Raw genomic sequence first — 21378 nt, 5'->3', positions numbered from 1 at the left:
GAATATTTTATAATTTTATGAATATTATATATTTTTTTGTTAATTTGTTAATTTCAACCACTTACATATTCATACAAGGTATGCTTTTCATTCAATTTTTTTTAGAGATGTTAGTTTTCAATAAACAAAAACAATTATTGTCACTCAAATTGTATTTATTTGCTCAATTTCGGGCTAAATTGTATGTTGTAGTCTATTAATAGAAATAATTAACACTATTATTGATTATTTTTATCTTCTAAATTTTTAATATTAGAGAGATAGATTTTTTTTTCAAAAAAAAAGAGATTAAATTTCTCCGTTTATTTTGGGAAAGATTGTTGGGGAATATTATAAGAATTTAAAATAACTCAAACACGAGAGTAGTGGCATGTGCATTGAAACGAGCAGGTCAACTTAAAGTGTTAGTGTGATTTAAACAAAGATAAAAATAATCAAATTATTTATGAAGATTGATTTAATGATCTAACTTAAAAATTAAACTTTATTAATTATAAGACTCAAATCTAAAACATACAAATAAAATAAATCTAACCTAAAATATTGATTCGAAATTCACCCAAATTAATCAGGTATATAGATTGAGTCTCGACGGTAAGCTAAACATTCCACATGTTGGATCTACACCCTATGAAGTGGGCAAAAATAACATTCATGTACTTACAGGCTAAAAAGCATAGACGCACGCGGATTGAGGGAGATCACGTGGAGAGGACCAAGCTAAACGCTGAAAGAAGCTGAGCTGTACAAACTCCAAAACCAAGCGTCCAACAGTCTTAAATCTAGAGCAGAATATACCGCCAAACAAACCCCTAAGCATTCTCGTACCCTTTCCCTGTATTCCCTGCGTCCAAGCGCGGCAAAGAACCTTCCTTCTCCAAATTGACCATACCCACGGACAAAGTATTTAACTTCTAGACCCACATACACAGATCAGCTATGGCGAATTCGGAGAACGAAAAGATACTGAGAAAAATGGCCGATGCCTTCAAGGAACTTGCCGCTACGGTAAACTCGCAAACTCCGGATATGGAGGTGGCCCCTTTTTCACGCGCATGTTCTTTCGTTTCTCCTCTCTTTGGTTGTTTAGGCATCGCCTTCAAGTTCGCGGAAATGGATTACGTTGCAAAGGTGCGAATTTTCCATGATTCCTTCAATCTAAAACGCTTGATTCATTAAATTTAAACAAATTGAATTCCTATCTATAATCATTGCTTTTGGTGTAACAGGTTGGTGATCTTGCAGAGGCGTCAAAGTCTATTGCAACGCTAAACGCAATGCTTGATAGGGATATAGAAGGGAATTGTGTGAGGAAAGCTGGGAGCCATACAAGAAACCTTTTGAGAGTGAAACGTGGGCTTGACATGGTCAGGGTACTCTTTGAACAAATTCTGGCTACAGAGTAAGAACTAAGAACCTCAATACGTATACTCAATTGAAACTAAATTGTTAAGCTGTTTCCAATTTGTTATAACTCAATTGTGCTGCTAATGACCTTACTATCCACAATAATGACCTTGAGCAATAGTTGGTCATCCCTTTATCTTCACCTTTTCTTTCAGATATATAGATGGATGAATCTAGAACATTGGTAGCTAAGAGTTTAACTTGGGGTCTAATATAGCCTTTTTAATTCAATTCTTTTTCTTGTGTTATTAATGCTCTAATTTTTTGTTTGTACAAGTGACTCTCAAGCTCTCATTTTGTATAACTTGGGTTGTAGATTATTCTTTGGATAGTGGTAGATATCAGTTTTCTGTCTATCAAGAAGGCTTTACACTACTTTGGAACTTAGCTCTACATTATAGAGCATCGTTCTATGGTAAGATTACCATGGCATGCACCATTTTTAGGGTGTGACACTAGGACATCCCATAAGTGAAGTAAACCTAAGAATCTTGCCACATTTTTCGGGATTAACTCTGTGGCTTGTCATGAATTTACATATCTTGGCTAGCTGCTCCAGATTATCTTTGTTATAGGTCACGCAACCTATATTGTGCTACATTTCTGGCAAGTTTGGAGTGCTGAGTAGTGAGTACTATTTTCAAAGAACATTGTCATTAGGGTGTGCCAAGTGAACCAGGTCACATGTCTCTTCTGTGTTCTGTAATATTATTGCATCTAATTAATTAGGACTGGCTTAGTTGATTATCATTGTTTTCAATGAGCTCGCAATAAAACCACTTTTTAGTTAGTCTTTACTATAGACCATGTTACATGGAATAGAAGCATATGCCTTTTCTATAATCTTCTGCCAGAGCTTCTATCATTTGCTGCAGGCTTTATACATAATTTTTCTATGAACTTTTTCTCTTTTGAGAGAAGTTTTACTAGATCTTTGGAGCCACTTTGTGTTTATTTAGAATTCTAAGCGGAATGATCAAGCAAAGTTCTATTGTTAAGTTCAGATAATAGTAGCTGATGCTCCTTTGAATGGTAATTTGCCTGGTATATCAGCATTGTTCTGCAGTGACCTTTATGTTTATGGTTAATCATGCTCCTTTTAATACTAGTTTGCCACATTAACATTGTTATGTAGTGACCTCTATGGTTAACTGTATAGGGATATCTCATTTGGAGGTACAAAACAAGCAAGTGATGGTCAAGACTTGCAGATATAAACAGACTGATTAAATTTGAAGTTGAAGTTGTTGAATGAGATTTTAGTAGGGATGTAAATGATTAGAGTGTTTGATGAATGGTTCATAAACAATTCAGTTTCTCTTTGTTTATGTTTGTTTATCAAGCTAAATAAACAAACATGAAGGGAATTTTGAGGCTTGTTTATTAAACAACCAAAAACAAATAAAGCTTGTTCAGTTCATTTATATTCATAAACAAGCTCATTTATGTTTGCTTAAAGCTTGTTTAATAAATTATTTAAAACTAGTTTATTGTTTGATTATTATATAATTAATAATTAATAATATTATTGTTTTTGTGCTTATTTTATTTATAATGTAATTATTAATATTATATTTGATTATTTTATATCTAACAGATAAGATATATGTTTATTTGTTGTCTCTTTGTTTATTACTCATTAACATTGTTCATGAACACGTTTGTTAAACTTAAAAGAGTGAAGATGAACATTTATAATCAAGTAAACAAACATGAATATAATTTTGAAATTCTTAATGAATACCAATTGAACACTAACAAGCTTAGATATAAATAAACTAACATGAATAGAAGTCTGTTCGTTCATGCTTGGTTCATTTATAGTCCTAAATTTTAGAACTCATCAAATCTTTCCTTGGCAGGGGGGATTCCTTAAAAGATCCAGCTTCCAAGGCCTATGCACAGGTATTTGCACCCCACCATGGCTGGGCAATCAGGAAAGCTGTAGCTGCTGGGATGTATGCCCTCCCTACAAAGGCACAGCTAATGAAGAAACTAAATGAAGATGGTAAGTGGATGTATGACTTTGCTTTAGTTATCAAATAACTCTTAAGTAATGAACTTCTTGCAAATATTTACTTCTGTTTCGATTAGCTCATGGTTGAAAATGGTGCATCCATTGGAACGTGGTTTGGTGGCACAAAGCGAAACCTGTCTAGCATAGACATACAAAACCTGTCTGCATTCTCCAGGGATATGTTTAACAATTTCATAACAGATGTGTACAAGGATACAGTTCAACCTTTAGCTTAGGGGTTGGTTCGCATCAACATGTATTCTTCAGGATTGGATGAAGATGTGTCTTTGTTCATGTTTGGAAACTCATAGTTTGAATTTGTATCAGTTGAACTATTGCATAGCCTTAAACTTTCAAGTCATGAATGTCTTCATCTCATGAGGGAAATGGCCTCTCAGTGATTTCTTCACCTGAGAGAAGTGAAAAATCAGAAAAATGAATGTAAGCTTTTGTTTAAAAGTATTGACATGCATTAATATTAATTCTCTACTTCCTTTTCTTGCAGAGGCATCGGCGAGGATTCAAATGCAACACTATGTTGCCGCATCCAGACCTGTCATTTTGTACATTGACAAACTCTTCCTTTCAAGAGAATTGGGTATAGATTGGTAAAAGAAAGAACAACTGTATTAACAGATATCTGTTTATTGTGATAATGTCAATAAAGCAAAATAAACTGGTTGTTAAGGCGTTTCAGTTATTCCTTTTTTTGCTCTCTTTTGCCTTTTTCCCACTTTCGCAGAACACTGTCTAGTATTGTTGTACAAATCTTATTAAACTTATCTATGGTGAAACTGGAAACAGAAACATGATGTTAGTTGGTAGTCTCATATGAACTGATCTTTTATAGCACCTGTTTTATTCGGATCGGATCATGTTGCTTTCTGGTTTAGCATGTACTCTTTTTTTTTTCCTTCTGATAGCGGAACAAGCATCCAAAAAACTGCCTAGAACTGAAAAAAGGGAAAAAAAAAACAGATAACAGACACTTCATGATTATGGTTCCTTGAGCTGCTTGTCTTGCCTATTTCTTAACTCCGTCCAGATGCTGGTGTCATTGCTGGTGTTTTGTTGGAAGATCACATTGCTGCATAATTTGCTAATGCTCGACAAGATAAGATCATACTTCCAATGCGTTGTCCCCTTGTCTCCCTGCAAAACCATTTGTAACAATTTACAGGTGGCTTGCATGGCAGATAAATGGCGTTCAGCCGTTTCGCTAATAGAGAACCTATAGTAGTAGGTAAAGTTTTGCAAGTGTTATGTGATTAGTGTTCAAAAAGAGAGTAAGAGCTCAAACTGGCATTTCTCTTATCTTTGAAATGGAACGCCGAACCGTATCCTTTATTATTTCTCCTTTCTTCCATGGCATGTAAACTTGATGATGGTTAAAATGCATTGTGAAGTTCGGGTGAGCCTTCTTTCCTCCCAGGTTGCTTGTATCATGGGCATGTATTTCCCCGTTAAATGCCTTGCTCCACTGACATGCCAACTCTTTTGCTTTATAAATAGTTGCCATAGGGTTAACCTTCTCTTTCTCAAACTTTGAAGTCAAATGCACCATAATAGACTCGCAATTTGCTCTGGTATGTTACACTTCTTTCAGTTGTCCAATTATGGTGGATCATACTCACGTTCTGTTAGGGTAGTTCTGATACTTACAAGCTGATATTAGATCCAAACCATGCTACTCGTGCGAGATTGCAGAAAAGAGAAGGTGGTCTGCTGACTCTTGCTCTTCGTGACACGAGGAAGTGTGCAAGTTGACAGTCTATATCCGTTTCCTTATCTCATGAGTACAAGGAAGATCATTGGAAGAAAGAGGATAATCTAGAAAGGCAAATCATAATCTCCCCATTTGTAAGTAGGTGAAAAGCGATCTTTGACAGTGTACTTCCCTGATAAGTGGTACTGCCGAAAAGCTCTTATCATTCCCGCCATAGAGAACACCTTATCCTTCATCATGTCATGGCTCGTTTCTGTTGGTTCGATCTCTTCCAGATTTTGCCCCTTCATACTGTCATAAGGTTCCTTGTAGGGACCAAACCAAACTTTGATTGCTATTGGTATCATTATGCTTCTTTTTTTCTTTTATTCTTAGAATCTCATTATGCTTCTTGAAAATCAATCTGCCCTCCTGAAATATAGATGTTTGCCACCCTAGATTCGGTGGTCTGTTCCCATTGAACATCGATCCCTTCCAAACAGTATATCCTTTCATGTCCAAGATGCACTTGATTTATGTCTTTTGTATCCATGAAATTCTGTTTGTGCAGAACTTCCTTACCAATTCTTTTGTGAGACAACTTTCTCAAGAAAGAGTATCTCCAAGCTTGTTTAGCAAGGAGTGTGATTAAAATGCCTAGTTGTAAGCACAAAAGAAGGCTAAAATACTAAGAAGGGATGAACTAGTTTTTAAAACTTTGAAACTTTAGAGAAAGATAGAGAAAATGACAAGTATTTATTGTTCAGTCTTCCTTGCCTACTTCCTCTCTTTTGGCTTTCCTTGCCAAGCTAATGAGAACGAAATATTTGAGGTTATAAGGCAAGATAGCACCTTTAATTCCTTTTAGGCTTTTTTTTTTGCTCGAAAGAATTTGAACTCTAGAATGAAAATAGTAAGAGAAAACCGCAAAGAAAAATTAACCTTTAGTGCTTGCTAACTTAAGCCCTTAATAGAACTTTGTTGATGCTTGGATCTAGAAAGGCAAAGATACTGGTGGAATTGGATGCTTCACCTTATTTGGTAGATGACGGAGAGGGTGTTCGAGTAAAGGTTTGAGATCTGATCAAGAAGTTTAAGGAGAAGAAAGAGAAAGAGAATAAAGAAGTTCTCTTTCTAGTCAGAGTCAAAAGCTTTATAGGCTTTGCTCTAATCTCGAGGTGTCACGTGTTACATCTTTATCAACGAGTTAGAGAAAACTAGTAAAGTAATTTGCTATCGTAAGTTTAACTAAGGTGGAGATTGATGTGCTTTCAATCACTTAGATAGGATATGACGATGAGATCAGAAGTGATAGTTAGTAAATATAATTCACATGAGCTTAAATGAATATAAATTAATTAGTGTTTTCGAGGGATATGTCTAAAAAGTAAATGGGACTCTCTTAAGAAATAAATTCAAAAGGTATACTTAAAAAGTGAATATATAGCAATCTTTTTCAATCTAAAACAAGATTATTTAATAGCGTCTCTCGAAATATTGTCAAACGATGAAGTTATTGGAGTGAGAATTACTATATCGCATTTGAATTTCAAATTTTAAAATATTGGGGATTTGCAGGTGGGATATGCATAGGATCCATGGTTTTTAGAGGTGTGCGCGTGTGAATACTTACATTAATGGTTATGCGTTACACATAATACAGTATTAATAATTACTTAGGATTTCAACGTTTCAACTCGCCAGGTGTCTAGTTCTCAAATGTATTCTAGAATCTTCCTCAGATAGAAAGGTTTATAGAAAGGTTTATAGAAAGGTTTATAAAGTGCTCGGCTTCATTAATGTAGCTTCTTCCCAATGTAGAAATTCTTTTCTAAGTTTTCCAGTTTTTCAGTCTTCCGAGTTTCTAAGTTTTAAACTTTTCCGTCTTCGTTTTGAGTTTTTACTTCACCAACGTGAGTCAGACAAGCATTAAGGGTAACTTGTAGTAAGTTTGTTTGTTCCATATTGCTTTTAAGGGTTTCTTTTAGTTGAGTATGGTTAGGGGAAATCGGGATGGAAAGGCTAGTAGTAGCGTGGGTAAAGGGGACCGACGAAAATCGAAGGAAAAGAGGCTGCAGGGAACCGTTTGTGATAGAATGAGATGCGATAGTTGTTGCAATGTAAGGGCTTGTTGATGCATAACTATGAATTCGAGTTTAACATTCCTCAAAGAGAGAACGAATTAATCACCGTCAGCGGGCCAAAACACGACAGTGGGAAACTAGGGTTCTATTTGCCCTTATATGCCTCGGAAGCTCGCTTTCACCTTCCACATGAATTCATTTGCGCGGTTTTGAATTAAGATAGAGTGGCCCCTAGGCAACTGTTTGGAGCCTCGTGGTGGATTTTGATTGGGTTTCTTATACTATGTCATTAGAGGGATGAGGTGCCCTATCTAAAGGTATTTCAAAATTTGTTCAGCTTCACTTCGACAAACCATGATCGGTAGCATCCTAGGATGTTGTGTTTCAATAAATGGTAGGTATGAGGATTGAGCATCTACTGCTGGGAAATGGGAGCAACTTGGGGTCGGATCGTTCCAAGTATATTTTGGTGGAGCACATGTTCATCGATGATCTCAATATTTCAACCACGTGGTCACTGCCTCCAAGCGAGCTGTGTTTGTCTGAGCCAAAATTGGTTGATAACTTTAAGACAACACAGTTCAATGCCCTTCGAAAGGGTAATCCCTTAGATGTCTCCAGGGTTGTCATGGTCAGAAAGATGTTTAAGCATTGTTTGATGGCTGTGAGCCCCAAGGGTACAGAGACAGTGACTTCAATAGGGTTTTCAAAAATGGGACCCCAAGGATTCCACGTCACTTGTAATCATGGCCTCACGGTTGTGAGGACGAGGTGACCCGATTATTCTTTGGAGTGACCCAGGAGCTCTAGTTGTACATTATGACATACAAGTTTGAGGTGGTGCTCTCCGAGGAGGAAGTGGGGATGGAATTGCCTTTGACGAGGGGTGGGTTGATTGAAGGGTAGGTGACATTGTTGGCTTAGGGGGAGCTAGAGTTGCTCGGGTTGTTAACGCTCCTCAAGAGGTGGTGCATATTGATGAGGGGTCCGGTGATATTTAGGGGCAATCCCAACACTTCTTTGTTGGTGATTACGAGGGTATTAACATTGGTATTGACATTTCTAAGTTGAGGAATTGGGTTTAAGGGAGGCAGGAGTGGTTCGATAGATACATGGAGGACTACCCCGTGGGCTTTTTATCTCATAATATCACTTCAATATATTTTTTCCATATTATTATTGACATGCATCTGTAGGGATTTAACTACTTTGTTTGATTTTGTGTAGGTGAAATGGCTACCTTCCCAAACAATGTTTCAAGCAGTGAGGAGGCTGATGTTGAGCAGGCCCCGCTCAACAGTTTGAACACTGGGGCTCATCAAAAGAGATCTTAAACAATTTAGAGAGGAGAGGGCTCAACTCAAAATACTCCGGCGAAAGGTTACCGTGCCTCGTTCTTGCTACTTCAGAGCGTTTGCTTTGTTGTCTTGTTTCGATTGTCACAGAGACGGATTGTTTCTGCTCCTACTGCTGCAAGTTCTATTGATGTACCCTTTGACACAGTAATTGGACCATGCGTTGCTACTCCTTAACAAGTGTTGTACTTAACACGTCTGTACCCCACTCTAGGTATGCCTTTGGTTCTTAACCTTTTGCCTAGTTTGTCTTTGTTATCAATCTTTATATTGTTGGTACTTATGACCTAGTAGTGTTTTAATACGCAGGTACATTTACCATGGTGCCACCTGCTGGGGTAAGCCCTATTGCCAACAAAGTTGACATGTGAAGTGACGAAAAAGATGAATAAAAGATGAGTAAAAAAAATTAACCAATAAAAGAAATAATGATAAAATAACAGATTTAATCTCAGCAATTTTTGTTTTAATCTTTAGACTTCGTTTGTTTGCCAGTAAAATATTTTTCGAAAAATAATTTTTGAAAAATAATTTATATTTCTGGAAATGATTTACTTTTCTAGTGTTTGGATGAACCTGTGTAAAATATTTTCTGTTGTTTAGCAGATTTCCTGAAAATATTTTTTGAAAAAACTGTTTTTACATATATTAATAAATTTATATATATTAATAAATTTATATTTTAAATTATTTTTACATATATTGAAATGATTTATTTATAAATAAATAAATTAAATTAAATATATAATAATACTTAATTATAAATAAATAAATCAAATTAAATATATCAATCAAATGGTTTAATTGTTCAAAATTGGCAATCATCCTATAAGATTCATTCACATCACATGTAAATGGTAAAAACTAATTAACATATTTGTAATTAAATAACCAAGTAGCAGCAGCTCGTCTGGTAACGTATTGAAGCCAAAAAATATATAGATCATGCAGAAAAATATCTAATCTGAAATGAAAATGTACTTTCATCTACATAAAAGTGGATCATATCTGATTGTATCTAACGAAAAACCCCAATACAAAATGAAAAATAAGGATGATGTTTGCAGTTTTAATAGTATCCTCAGGCATTTCAGTGCCATTGTAGATTTAATAAATGCCAAAAAGTGAAAAGTTTAGTACATGAGCCGCTCCTTTCAAAACAAAAATTTAAGGATCAAATAATACCTACTAAAGGGATCATACAAAGATGGCTCTACCCGCAAATGATTAATGCTTATCTCTATCCTCATTGCTCAGCATTTCACTTTCTCTTTTTCTTGCCCTTTTCAATAAGGGATTTGCTACAATGGCAGAAAGGAATTGGAGAAAAAAAATTCATGATGCAACGAGATCAGGTGTTTCAGCCTCAATTGATAACCAAGTGTTATGTACTTTGCCCATCCAATTATCCAACCGGTCACGTAAGGATTTGATCTGTGGAATCCCAAAACTTTTGGCAACACCTAAGAAACATGAATTGTTCCCTCAACTTGATCAATTATGCCCTCAATTAGACGAACCTGCAGTCATTATTCGCAAAAAGGTTATACAAGTTATCTTTAAAATTTTGAACCCTCTAAAGTATAACTAGTTGGTACATGCAGGCCTTAGCTCAAATGTGTACAATGGTGCATCGTCCATATGAAAAATTAAGACTTGGACTTCCACAAATGTTCACTATTCATAATAATTTGTATTTTCCTTGGCTTATATCCAAAATTTATTTGTGTCCCCTTATAGTTTGCAGTCCCTATTAAGGTGTCATGAAAAAACTGAAGATAAAGGAAAATGAATACGTGTAAAAACAAAGATGACAACAATATTATGAATATTTTAACTTACAGACAGGCTCTTCATGAGAAGATACTCAACATCCTCAATTGACACAATTTTGTTCTCTCAACAATAACTTTTAAAGGAATAGTTCGATCATCAGATGGGCGGCAGCATTGACACATATTGTACTTTAGTTTTTAACCACATACAATTATCAGCAACTTTGACCTGATCCCTTAGGGTATACTAAAACAATACACACCTGAAGATAATCTCCATTAAGCATAAAATATTAATTTTTTCCAAGAGCTTCTTCTCATTCTCAACCAAGGCTGGTTGAGCACTCAGTGTAGCATTGTGCACGCGACACAATTCTTCATAGCGAACCAAATTCCCAGAGTTAAAGGATTGGAGGATATAATAAAGCCACTCCACCTTGGTCCCCAAAAGACTCTTTATCTGTAAATGATGCCAACAGTCATCATCTCAAACATAACAAAATAAAAACGTCAAAGCAAAGAAATTCAGAAGGGAAAAAAAGAAAAAGAAAAAAACTACAACACACAAACTCCATTTTAAATCAATCCAACACAATGAAAAATAAGAATGTATTCATGTAATTGCAATAGCATGAAAAGAAATGCAAAACGGAAAGAGGCTCTTAATAGCAGGCACTTTTCAGTTATTAAACCTCCACATACATTAACATGAGTATCATAAATGAGGCCTATGAACCTTATCTCGGTGCAATTAAAAGCACATTTTCTTAATCAAGACTGCATCTATCATCTCCATAACAATTGGACCTGCTGCAATATATAGTGAATTTAAGAAACTTATAAATATGTGCTTTATAATTGGATGAGCAATGAGTTCTCCAAAGTTGTAGATGTTATCTCCCAAAAGAGCATAAAGGGACAGATCAAATGCCAAATCCTATATCAAAATAGTTCAAATAAAATTAAATGAAATGAAGCCAGTCGATTCAATGCTAGAACAACACACAGTTGAATAGATTAGTAAAGCTAAAGAAAATTAGCAATGACATACCAAAAGCACCAAATCATAAAAAATAATGGATCTTTATCATAGAACTAAAGAAATTAAAACAACTCAATCCATTAAATATGTGAAGCAACCTCTTTGCACTCATTTTTTTCTAACACTTGTTCACAAGTCCTAGCAACACATACTCAAACTCTTTGCATTTGATCTATTCCAAGACTTGTTCCTAAGGCCAAGCAACTAGAATGTCTAAAGATGATAAGTGTACAAAAAGAATGCCAGATATTTTAGTAATAGTTGCACTGTGACTGCCTCATAAAGGTTAAATTATATGAAAAGCCCCTATACTATGCTCTTTTTGTTTGCGGATATAGTCTCTACTATAATTTGATAATTTCTGGTCCCTTTATTTTTCAAAATGTACATTTCAAGTCCTGAAGCAAATATTTTTGATTGATAATTCCATCAAATAATTTGACTTTTTTTTTTACATGCTGTGATATGGCATAGGCATTTTTTATACAATTGAACACCAAAGACTGTTCCTACTTACCTCCCCTTTCTAATGCTAAGCTTGTGTTAAAAAGAAAAATGATTCATGAATAGCATGCATAGGAACCAACAAAAATTAATTGAGAACAATATAGTTAAGGCAACAACAATAGGCATTCACATCTCTTTCCCCCTTCAAATGGTTCTCTAAAGTATAACTAGGTTATGAAGTATTACTAAGGTTTAAAAAGTATGGTCAAACTCTAGGCAAAATCATTTCACATTAGCAACTTGTTTGATATCCAAATTGAACGATGAACTGAATTTGGAAATTTCTTATTCCACTCTCATGTTCATTCAAATTGAGCATGTTTTCAAGCTTTCAACAACAAGGCATCGTGGGTAACCCATAGAAACAGAACAATTAAAGAAGAAAAAAAACTAAATAACATAAAACAAATAGCTCCATAAAATTACCTGCATAGTTTAATAGTCGGATACAACTATTAAACATAACCCAGTTTGAGAAACCAAAGCTCAATAATTGAAAATGACATTTTCTAATAAAAGAAGTTGGTTTTATCCATTAAAACTAAATACCCATTAATAAATTCATCACTTTTAACCCATATATATAACTTCTTATAACAAAGAAGAGATTGACAATTTTAAAGAAAATCAAACAGAAGCTTAAAGGTAGAGGCTTTGAATAACTCAATTAAATCTACAAGCTTGAGAGTTGGAGTTGGAAGTAAAATGGAAAAGAAGGAAAATACATGAGAAAAAAATAAAAATAAAGAACACACATCCTTTTTCAGTGGCTGCTGGAGATGGATATTGCAGAGAGTGAGAGCGTGAAGACTTCAGAGGCACTTAAAAACCAGAGGAAAATATAAAGTTTGGGTATTGGACCTTGAACTGAGAAAGAGATTCTGAGAAAGAGAGAAAGATAGGAAATGAAACAACGGCGTGTAAAATTTGCCTGAGAAGAGAAGATATGCGATAGTAAGGAAAAATAGAAGAAATATTTAAGAAGTTGAAGAACCAAAGAAAAGAAAAAGACTTGCTTGGATGAAGAAGGAGATGGAAAAAGTTGAAGAAGGGAAGAAGAAGAAGACTTACCTGGATGAAGAAGAGGATGGAAAATGTCTTAGGGAAATAAAATCAGTAAGACATTTTCCCCAAATTGTAGGTCATTTTACCCGTGGCTAGGAAAACATTTTCCTAATGTAAAATGTTTTCAACCTTCCAAACACCGTAAAACCAAGATAACATTTTCCGGAAAATGTTTTCCTGGCTTCCAAACGGAGCTTTAATTTTACATTGAAGTAGATCATTTCCTATGTGTGTATATGTATATTACGAGTTAATTAAATATAAACTTAATTGGAGCATAATTAAAAATCTTTATTATATTTAATATAAAATATATAAAAATCAATTTAAATATGAAATAATCTAGAAAAATAAAAACATATATTATAATTTAAACCTAATATTTCATTATCTTATAAGTCTCGATATTATCATTTCGATAATTAGGGATGACAATAGAGCAGGACATGGGTAGATGTTGTTAAATCCACTACTGTCTCACAGTTGGCATATTTCACTTTACTACCGAACTCAATTAGAACATAATTAAAAACCTTTGTTATATTTTATATAAAATATATAAAAATTAATTTAAATCTAATATAGAAAAATAAGCACATATTATAATTTAAACCTAAGATTTCATGATCTTGTAAGCCTTAATATTACCATTTCAATAATTAGGAATGACAATACAGTAAGATGGGGGTCGATGTTGCTAAATTCACCACCATCCCGCAGTTGGCACTTTTTACTTTGCTACACACCCTGCTCCACAAATGAATATATAATTTTGAAAACTACTATAATATCTATGAAAGTTGGATACATCTATCTCCAGTCCACCTTTTTTCGCTTTATTTTAATTTTGCTACTCATTTTTAATATTTTCAATATTTCTGAAGTTGGATAAATATTTAAACATAAAATATATGATTTTTATAATATATTATTACATTTTTACTCTTTGAATGAATATATTATGAAACTGGACGAGGCAGGACAAACAATTACTGTAACTGCTCCCTACCCACAATTCAAAAAAAAAAATTCACCCACTCCACTTAGACTTGCTCCTAAGTCGAGCCATCCGTCCAGACTCGAAGGCCTACCTAAAAAGTGGGAGGATTTGGACAAAATACGAGGCTCGAAAAATGAGTTTGGATAAAATTTAATGCTCGTTTTCTACATGGGCCAGACCTTGGGCAAGATTTTTTTTCATCTGAGCCTAGCTCGACCCAAATATAACCCAACCCAATGATAATTAAACTCATTACCCAAAACCTAAAAAAAATATTATCCAACTAAATAACCCAACCCAACCCAAAATATAAAATTTTAAAATTTATATTTAATACAATAAATCATTTATTATATTTATTTATATTTTTAATATAATAAAATAGTTCTTATATTTATGGTAGCGTTTTTGATATAAATACTTTTTAATGTGTTAGAAAATTTTTAATTTAGCCTTTTCTTTAGTGTATTATATTTAAAAAAATTTTTAAAAAATATGGGTCGGCCGATTCAGGCTTATGTTTACTTTTCTTAAATTGAATTGAAATTGGGCAAAAAAATAAGCTCATTTTTAGGTCAGGCAAAACCCGAGTCTAAAGAATAAGTCTAAATATCTTTTATGGACCCGACTAAGCACCTCAAATTTAACCCACATTCAAGTAACTTCATTATGATGGATTGGAGTAAATTGGAGTGTTGGAATTTTATATTGTATGATATAATTTTTTACATGGATATGTGAAAACTTACAAATAAAAATGATTTGAAGTTGCAATTTTCCATCGATTCACTTTTAAACCAAACCCAACGTTCAAAGGTGAAAGGCCACCCTGTTTTGGAGAAACACTCTCACTTGGTAAAAGCATTTGATTTCTAACAATAAACCCTAAACCAACCCAAAAAACGAAAACACAAGCGCATCGACTATGGATGACGCGGAGGGAGGTCTCAGCTTCGATTTCGAGGGCGGTCTCGATGCCGGCCCTACCGCCCCCACTGCCTCCATGCCTGTCGTCAATTCCGATCCTTCTGCCGCCAACAATACCAACAATTTTACCGCCCCTGGTGGTGTTCAGGCTTCGATAAATGATCCCGTCGCAAATCAAGGTGGTGGAGCTGGCCGAAGGAGCTTCCGTCAGACTGTGTGCCGGCATTGGCTCCGCAGTCTCTGCATGAAGGGTGATGCCTGTGGCTTCCTTCACCAGTACGACAAGTCCCGCATGCCCGTCTGCCGTTTTTTTCGGCTTTTTGGTGAGTGCCGGGAGCAAGATTGTGTGTACAAACACACCAACGAGGATATCAAAGAGTGTAACATGTGCGTTTTTCTTTTGCTTTTTGGCTTAATTATACTTGTATTTTCTTCTTTTACATTGAATCGATAGCTAGCACCATTTTTTTTATAGGATTTGGGTTAGCGGAACACTTAGATATAAGCTAAAATGGTGCTACTTTATATTGAATGTAACTTGCGAGATTGTCCTTTCTTTTATCTTCAATGAAATTTGTTAATAGCTTATAGAAATTGTGCTTTACATTGGTAAAACTAACTATAAGGAATGATGGGTATTTTCTTTTGGACGTCACTGGGACATCCAAATCATTTTGTTTTCCTCGAATTCAGTAAAGAGCTTACCTTTCATGCACCCTAAAACAGACCCTGGAATTTCTTGAATATATTAGTACCAATTCTGTTTTATCATTAAGAATGTTTATTAATATGCAAAATTCCGCGGCTGCAGGTACAAGCTAGGTTTTTGTCCTAATGGTCCTGACTGCCGATATAGGCATGCAAAGTTCCCAGGACCTCCTCCTCCTGTGGAAGAAGTCCTGCAGAAGATTCAGCAATTAAGTGCTTACAATTATAACAACAAATTTTATCAACAGCGGAATGCTGGCTTCCCCCAACAAACTGAAAAATCACAGATTCCACAAGCACAAAACAATGTAAACCAAGGAGCAGCTGGAAAACCTTCAGCAACTGAATCTACTAACGTGCAGCAGCAGCAGCAGCAACAACAAGTTCAACAACCGCAACAACAGGTCAGCCAGACCCAGATACAAAATGTCCCCAATGGTCAGTCTAACCAGGCAAACAGAACTGCTATACCTTTGCCTCAAGGAATATCTAGGTATGTTCAGAGTCCTGGGGTCTTTAATTGAGTTCTGTAAATCATTAATTGTATTTTATTTTAAATACAGTTAAGATACATCTTTTATTCAATAATAATTGCCCAAAGGAATTGTCATTATCTATAAGGTGTAATTGGTATCATAAAACCTGAAATAGGTAGTTGTTCTTTTTATTACACGTCTATACTGTATTATTCAAATTTGACAATTGAATGATTTACTATTCTTTTCTGCGTTGTTTTCCTCTTTCAAACTCTTGTATTCTTTATTTTGCAGGGGCATCTAAAAATATGTTGATGCCTGTAAACTTTTGGACTAGATGGTACAGTTAAGGGTTGAATAAATTTATCATTTTTCTTCTCCTTTTGTCTTCTGTCTACAAAGAGAAATGAAGTTATTATAAACTAAACTTGTTGAAGCCTTAGATACAACGAACAACTTTCTTGTGGTGAAAAGGATTGAGAAATTTAATGTATTATCATTTTCTTTATTTAGAATTTCAAAATATTTTTATACAACTAGGCCATCTTGTTTACAAAGGCGTTATGTACTCTGGTATCAGTGTGTTTATTTCCTAGTTTTGTTGGTTTAGATCTGAAAGAAAATCAATCACCTTTTTTTTTCCTTCTATTCCAGTGGCATGCTTATTTTGCTGGATTTGATTATTAAGTTTACAGCTTCTTGTCTTTTCTACTTTATATGCTATGATGTGATCCAGTGAGAGATATGACAGATTAGAGATTATATGAACAAGAAAGTGATTTACATGAACAATAGAGGAAAAAGGTTATTGTTGTAAGTGTAACCCTGTTGTAGAATGAATTAAAATGCTCTGTAGTAAGAACCCTATCTGTAGATCTATGCTTAAGTTTACGTAAAAATCTGTAAATAGTGAGTGTATTGTTTTTGCATTTGTCAGTCTTTCCAACGGGTTTTCAACTAATATGTCTAAAAATCCTTAAGTATAAATTCACTTTATAATCAACAGTAAGCCATTGCCTTCTTATTATAATACTTTGTTCTTTGTTTAATGATTGATTATTTTTGTGAAATTCCATCTTAACTGTTGCTGTGGTAGTCATCTACCTTATACCAAGCTGACAGATTCTGTTTGCTGTTCTATTATTTTCTGAATTTTACATTATTGGCAGTGTTATGTTTCTTTGCTGTGAAAAACTTGATTATAATTGATTACTCTTAAAAATGGCACCCTAGGTATTTTATTGTTAAAAGTTGCAACCGTGAAAATCTGGAACTATCTGTTCAACAAGGAGTATGGGCAACTCAAAGAAGCAATGAGGCTAAACTGAATGAAGCTTTTGATTCTGCTGAAAATGTGATTTTGGTCTTCTCCGTTAACCGTACACGGCATTTCCAGGTAGTTCAGAAATCTAATATCCTCCATCTGTTCAATTTGAGAACCCATACCTTTGTGTTATTCTGAAATAACTTATTCTGTATCCTCTATATTCAATTTGAGAATTCATACTTGTGTTATTCTGAAATAACTTGTCACCCATAGGTCTTGCATTACTGTTTAGTCAGTCTTCAATAGATCATTATATAAACAATAGTCCAAAATGTTGCCTTTTTATGTTGTATGATGTCTTAGTTATTACATTGTCTTGTCTTATTAGGGTTGTGCCAAAATGACATCCAAAATTGGTGGATCTGTTGCTGGAGGCAACTGGAAATATGCTCATGGAACTGCACATTATGGACGTAATTTCTCGGTAAAATGGTTAAAGGTGTTTCTCTATACCCCTCCCCCCTCCTTTCCTTTTAAAATAAAATTTCTATGAAGCTAAGTTTTAAGGAACTAAAAACATTAAAGATATTCTTAGCATGCAGGTAGTTTTGACAATTTGTGTTTATTAGATATAATATTGCTGCACTGGCTGATTGGTTTTGTGCCCTCTGTTAGATGCAATAATTTGAATTTTTTGGGCATTCATCCACAAATTTTCTGAGATTCTGATGACCAACTGCTGCTTGATATGTAGTTATGTGAGCTGTCTTTCCACAAAACTCGGCATTTGAGGAACCCCTACAATGAGAACTTACCAGTGAAGGTATAATTCCAGCCTTTGATGGTTAAGCCTTAACATTGATTGAGTATAACTTGGCAATAATTTTGTCATCTTATATGAATTATTTATCTGCTTTTACCATGTATAATTTAGCTTTAATATACTGTTTGCAATTGACAATATCACAATATTTTAGCATGTGATGCTGTTGTTTTTGGTGTGATTATAGTTTAACCTTACTGCTGTATTTTGTGCACTTGCAGATAAGTAGAGATTGCCAGGAGTTAGAGCCTTCTGTTGGTGAGCAGTTGGCCTCCTTGCTTTATCTTGAGCCAGATAGTGAGCTTATGGTATGCTTATTCTATTTTATTTTTCTGAATTCTGAGCTATTTTATTTTTTGATACCTGAGTTCGAAAACAATAGAAATATAATTATAAGAAAATTGTGGGAAAGTTGAAAATTAGGAATAAACAGAGAAGGAGCCAAATCTTGTGTATACTTGATTAGACGCTAATTAGTATGATCTTATTTACATACCCTAATATGAGGTCCTTGTATGGTATATGAGTATGGGTTAAAGACTCGTGCAGGCTAATAGTGTCCTAATAAATCATATTATGCTGGTGGCAGTAGTGATAAGGTTTTGTGGACTCCAGAGTGTTTTGGGGAGTTGAGTTATCATGTTGTGCTTACTAGAGCAATGTATTTTTGTACTTGATGTTCCGTGGGAAATTGGTTAGAAACTAACTGTTTTGAGGCACATTGCAGTTTGCTAATAGTCTGTCAAAGTTAAATACTAGTATTGTTTTGAACTACTTAAAGAAGGTAACGCTGTTGAAACATCATGAATTTGTATGTTTTATTCAACTGTTTAATCCCCATGGTATACAGGCAATTTCACTGGCATTTTGTTTGGGTTTTGGCATTGCTTTCATTTTGCCATGCTTTTGGTTGAGATAAATAGGATGCTGTATAAGGCTTACATTTTGACTTGCCTTTCATGTTATTGGATACCCACAATGAATGAATTTGTACGATGTATTCAATTGTTTAATCTCTTGGGATACAGGCAATTTCACTGGCAGCAGAATCAAAAAGAGAAGAAGAGAAAGCAAAGGGAGTCAATTCAGATAATGCAGAGAACCCTGACATTGTTCCATTTGAGGACAATGAAGAAGAGGAAGAGGAAGAAAGTGAGGAGGAGGATGAAAGCTTTGGTGCTGCAGCTCAGGGCAGAGGAAGAGGCAGAGGAATCATGTGGCCCCCTCACATGCCGCTAGGCCGTGGTGCCAGACCCATGCCTGGAATGCGAGGTTTTCCACCGATGATGATGGGTGGTGATGGCTTTTCTTATGGACCAGTTACACCTGATGGTTTTGGGATGCCAGATCTTTTTGGTGCTCCTCGTCCTTTTGCACCGTATGGACCCAGGTTTTCTGGAGATTTTACAGGTCCTGCATCTGGCATGATGTTTCCAGGGCGACCTCCACAGCCTGGGGGAATGTTTCCATCTGGTGGAATTGGGATGATGATGGGTCCAGGGCGTGCACCATTTATGGGGGGTATGGGGCCCACAGGTACTAATCCTGCTCGAGGTGGCCGGCCCGTTGGCATGCCTCCTATGTTTCCCCTACCTCCAGCACCTGCCTCTCAGAACTCTGGCCGGGCTATTAAAAGAGATCAGAGGACACCGACCAATGACAGATCTAGTGCAGGATCAGAGCAGGGTAGAGGTCAGGAAATGGGTGGTCCAGGGGGCGGGTTGGACGATGAGACACAGTATCAGCAAGAAGGACAAAAGGCCCACCATGAAGATCAGTTTGCTGCAGGCAACGGCTTCAGAAATGATGACAGTGAAAGTGAGGATGAGGCACCCAGGAGGTCAAGGCATGGGGAGGGGAAGAAGAAACGGAGAGGCTTGGAAGGAGATGTTGCCACTGCTTCTGATCACTAGATGCAATGCTTACGGTTTGGAGGATGTTAGAATCACTGCCTTGCTCTCAACCACGTTGTCTTGCTGCCATTGTTGAACATTTTTAAGCAACTGACTTTGCATATGTAGATGGTTTCATCTCACAATTGACATACTGGAGAGCTGCAGAAAAACCTAGGTTTAGATTGTGTTTTGGTGCATTAGTTTTGCTCCAAACTGTGGAACTATATTGTTTATTGTGTATGATCATGCACCGGATCACGAGAAGAGTGAATATATATTGTCAAGAAAGGTATTTAGCCTACATGCTATATCTTATGTAAGATTTCATGTTGGAAGGGTTAGGACATGGAAGTAAAAGGAAAAGGCTTTTCATTGGAGTTGGATGCATGATATTTAATGTTTCACGGTTTATACCCATTTCAGCTTCCTTTTGTTTTTATTGCCATTGTTCTTTTTTTTTTCTTTCTTGGTGTTCCTATTGGCATTGTTAATAATTCAAAATTTTGAAGCAATGCAGAATGTTTCTGAATTATTGGATCACATAATACATGGACAACACGACCAAAGATGCATGGAAACTTCTCTTTTTTGAGCATGCCTCTCAAATAGAAAAAGGGTAAACTGCATCATAGCTCTCCTGGGTCTTTTTCTTTGTCCCCCAATTATGATTTTTTTTTTAAATTGATTACCTAACTATGGATTTGTCTTAATTTTGTCACCCAATGAATTTTTTTAAATTGATTTTTAAAAAAAAAAAAAGTGATTACCTAACTATGGATTTGTCTCAGTTTTGTCACCCAATGAGTTTTTTTAAATTGGACATCCAACTAAACAAGATTGTTTTTTTAGTCCCATCTCTGTTAATTGCACTAAGAATAGGGTAACATGATAGTTAAAAAATCGATATAATAACAAATTTAGTTCTCAACTTTTACATATTATTTCAATGTAATCATAATTTTTAAAATTAACCCTCAAAATTTACAAATGATCACAATTTGGTCCTAATTCTAAAAACTTCAAAGAAATATATAAAAATACATAAACATTTTTAAAAATATAATAATAAATTTAAATTTTATATTATGTTGAATTTTTTTACATTTTATATTAATATTAAATAAGAAACCCTTCCCCATCTGCCTCTTCTTTTGGCGTTCAAACACTCAAATAATATAATATATAAAAATTGAGAGTTAAATTTGTTATTATATCAATTTTTCATTACCCTCCAGATAGTGCAATTAACAAAAATGGACAAAAAACAATCTCGATTAATTGAGTGACCAATTTTAAAAAAAAATCATAGTTTGATAATAGAAAAA

The 21378-nt window shown here is 35.0% G+C and overlaps 2 protein-coding genes and 1 long non-coding RNA gene across 6 annotated transcripts; 2 read left to right on the top strand and 1 right to left on the bottom strand.

Moving 5' to 3' along the window:
* The first annotated feature begins 612 nt into the window (after nucleotides 1-612).
* LOC107928486 (accelerated cell death 11) lies at nucleotides 613-4241 on the top strand. The gene is made up of 4 exons (XM_016859727.2): nucleotides 613-1131; nucleotides 1230-1402; nucleotides 3270-3415; nucleotides 3930-4241. The coding sequence occupies exons 1-4, from the start codon at nucleotides 940-942 to the stop codon at nucleotides 4034-4036; spliced, it is 618 nt and encodes a 205-aa protein (XP_016715216.1). The 5' UTR covers nucleotides 613-939; the 3' UTR covers nucleotides 4037-4241.
* A 5336-nt stretch (nucleotides 4242-9577) lies between these two features.
* Nucleotides 9578-13217, bottom strand: LOC107928472 (uncharacterized). Of its 3 annotated transcripts, none has more exons than XR_001692622.2 (3): nucleotides 12964-13156; nucleotides 10607-12823; nucleotides 9578-10088 (listed from the first exon to the last, which is right to left on the bottom strand). It is a non-coding gene; the product is annotated as an uncharacterized lncRNA (long non-coding RNA). The 3 variants fall into 3 exon arrangements; XR_001692621.2 differs by having other exon boundaries at nucleotides 10607-10803; nucleotides 12648-12965; XR_001692620.2 differs by having other exon boundaries at nucleotides 10607-13217.
* A 1528-nt stretch (nucleotides 13218-14745) lies between these two features.
* Nucleotides 14746-20430, top strand: LOC107928461 (30-kDa cleavage and polyadenylation specificity factor 30). 2 transcript variants are annotated; one of them, XM_016859707.2, is made up of 7 exons: nucleotides 14746-15271; nucleotides 15696-16085; nucleotides 17302-17464; nucleotides 17724-17834; nucleotides 18090-18158; nucleotides 18380-18466; nucleotides 19187-20430. In XM_016859707.2, exons 1-7 carry the CDS (start codon nucleotides 14883-14885, stop codon nucleotides 20069-20071), a joined length of 2094 nt encoding a protein of 697 aa, XP_016715196.1. In that variant the 5' UTR covers nucleotides 14746-14882; the 3' UTR covers nucleotides 20072-20430. The 2 variants fall into 2 exon arrangements, with proteins under 2 accessions (XP_016715196.1, XP_040938568.1); XM_041082634.1 differs by having other exon boundaries at nucleotides 19009-19246.
* The last annotated feature ends 948 nt before the right edge of the window (nucleotides 20431-21378 follow it).

The sequence above is a fragment of the Gossypium hirsutum genome, chromosome A12 (genome assembly GCF_007990345.1).
Source record: "Gossypium hirsutum isolate 1008001.06 chromosome A12, Gossypium_hirsutum_v2.1, whole genome shotgun sequence".
NCBI lineage: Eukaryota > Viridiplantae > Streptophyta > Magnoliopsida > Malvales > Malvaceae > Gossypium > Gossypium hirsutum.
The sequence above is the reverse complement of the archived record's forward strand: the minus strand, read 5'-3'. Positions and strand labels throughout refer to the sequence as shown.

Bases quoted from the DNA above. Each gene is read 5' to 3' on its own strand.
- LOC107928486 (XM_016859727.2), top strand. From the start codon at position 940: ATGGCGAATTCGGAGAACGAAAAGATACTGAGAAAAATGGCCGATGCC. The intron at 1,132-1,229 runs GTGCGAATTTTC...TTGGTGTAACAG, and splicing joins AAATGGATTACGTTGCAAAG to GTTGGTGATCTTGCAGAGGC. The intron at 3,416-3,929 runs GTAAGTGGATGT...CTTTTCTTGCAG, and splicing joins GAAGAAACTAAATGAAGATG to AGGCATCGGCGAGGATTCAA.
- LOC107928461 (XM_016859707.2), top strand. From the start codon at position 14,883: ATGGATGACGCGGAGGGAGGTCTCAGCTTCGATTTCGAGGGCGGTCTC. The intron at 16,086-17,301 runs GTATGTTCAGAG...ATGGCACCCTAG, and splicing joins TTGCCTCAAGGAATATCTAG to GTATTTTATTGTTAAAAGTT. The intron at 18,159-18,379 runs GTATAATTCCAG...GTGCACTTGCAG, and splicing joins ATGAGAACTTACCAGTGAAG to ATAAGTAGAGATTGCCAGGA.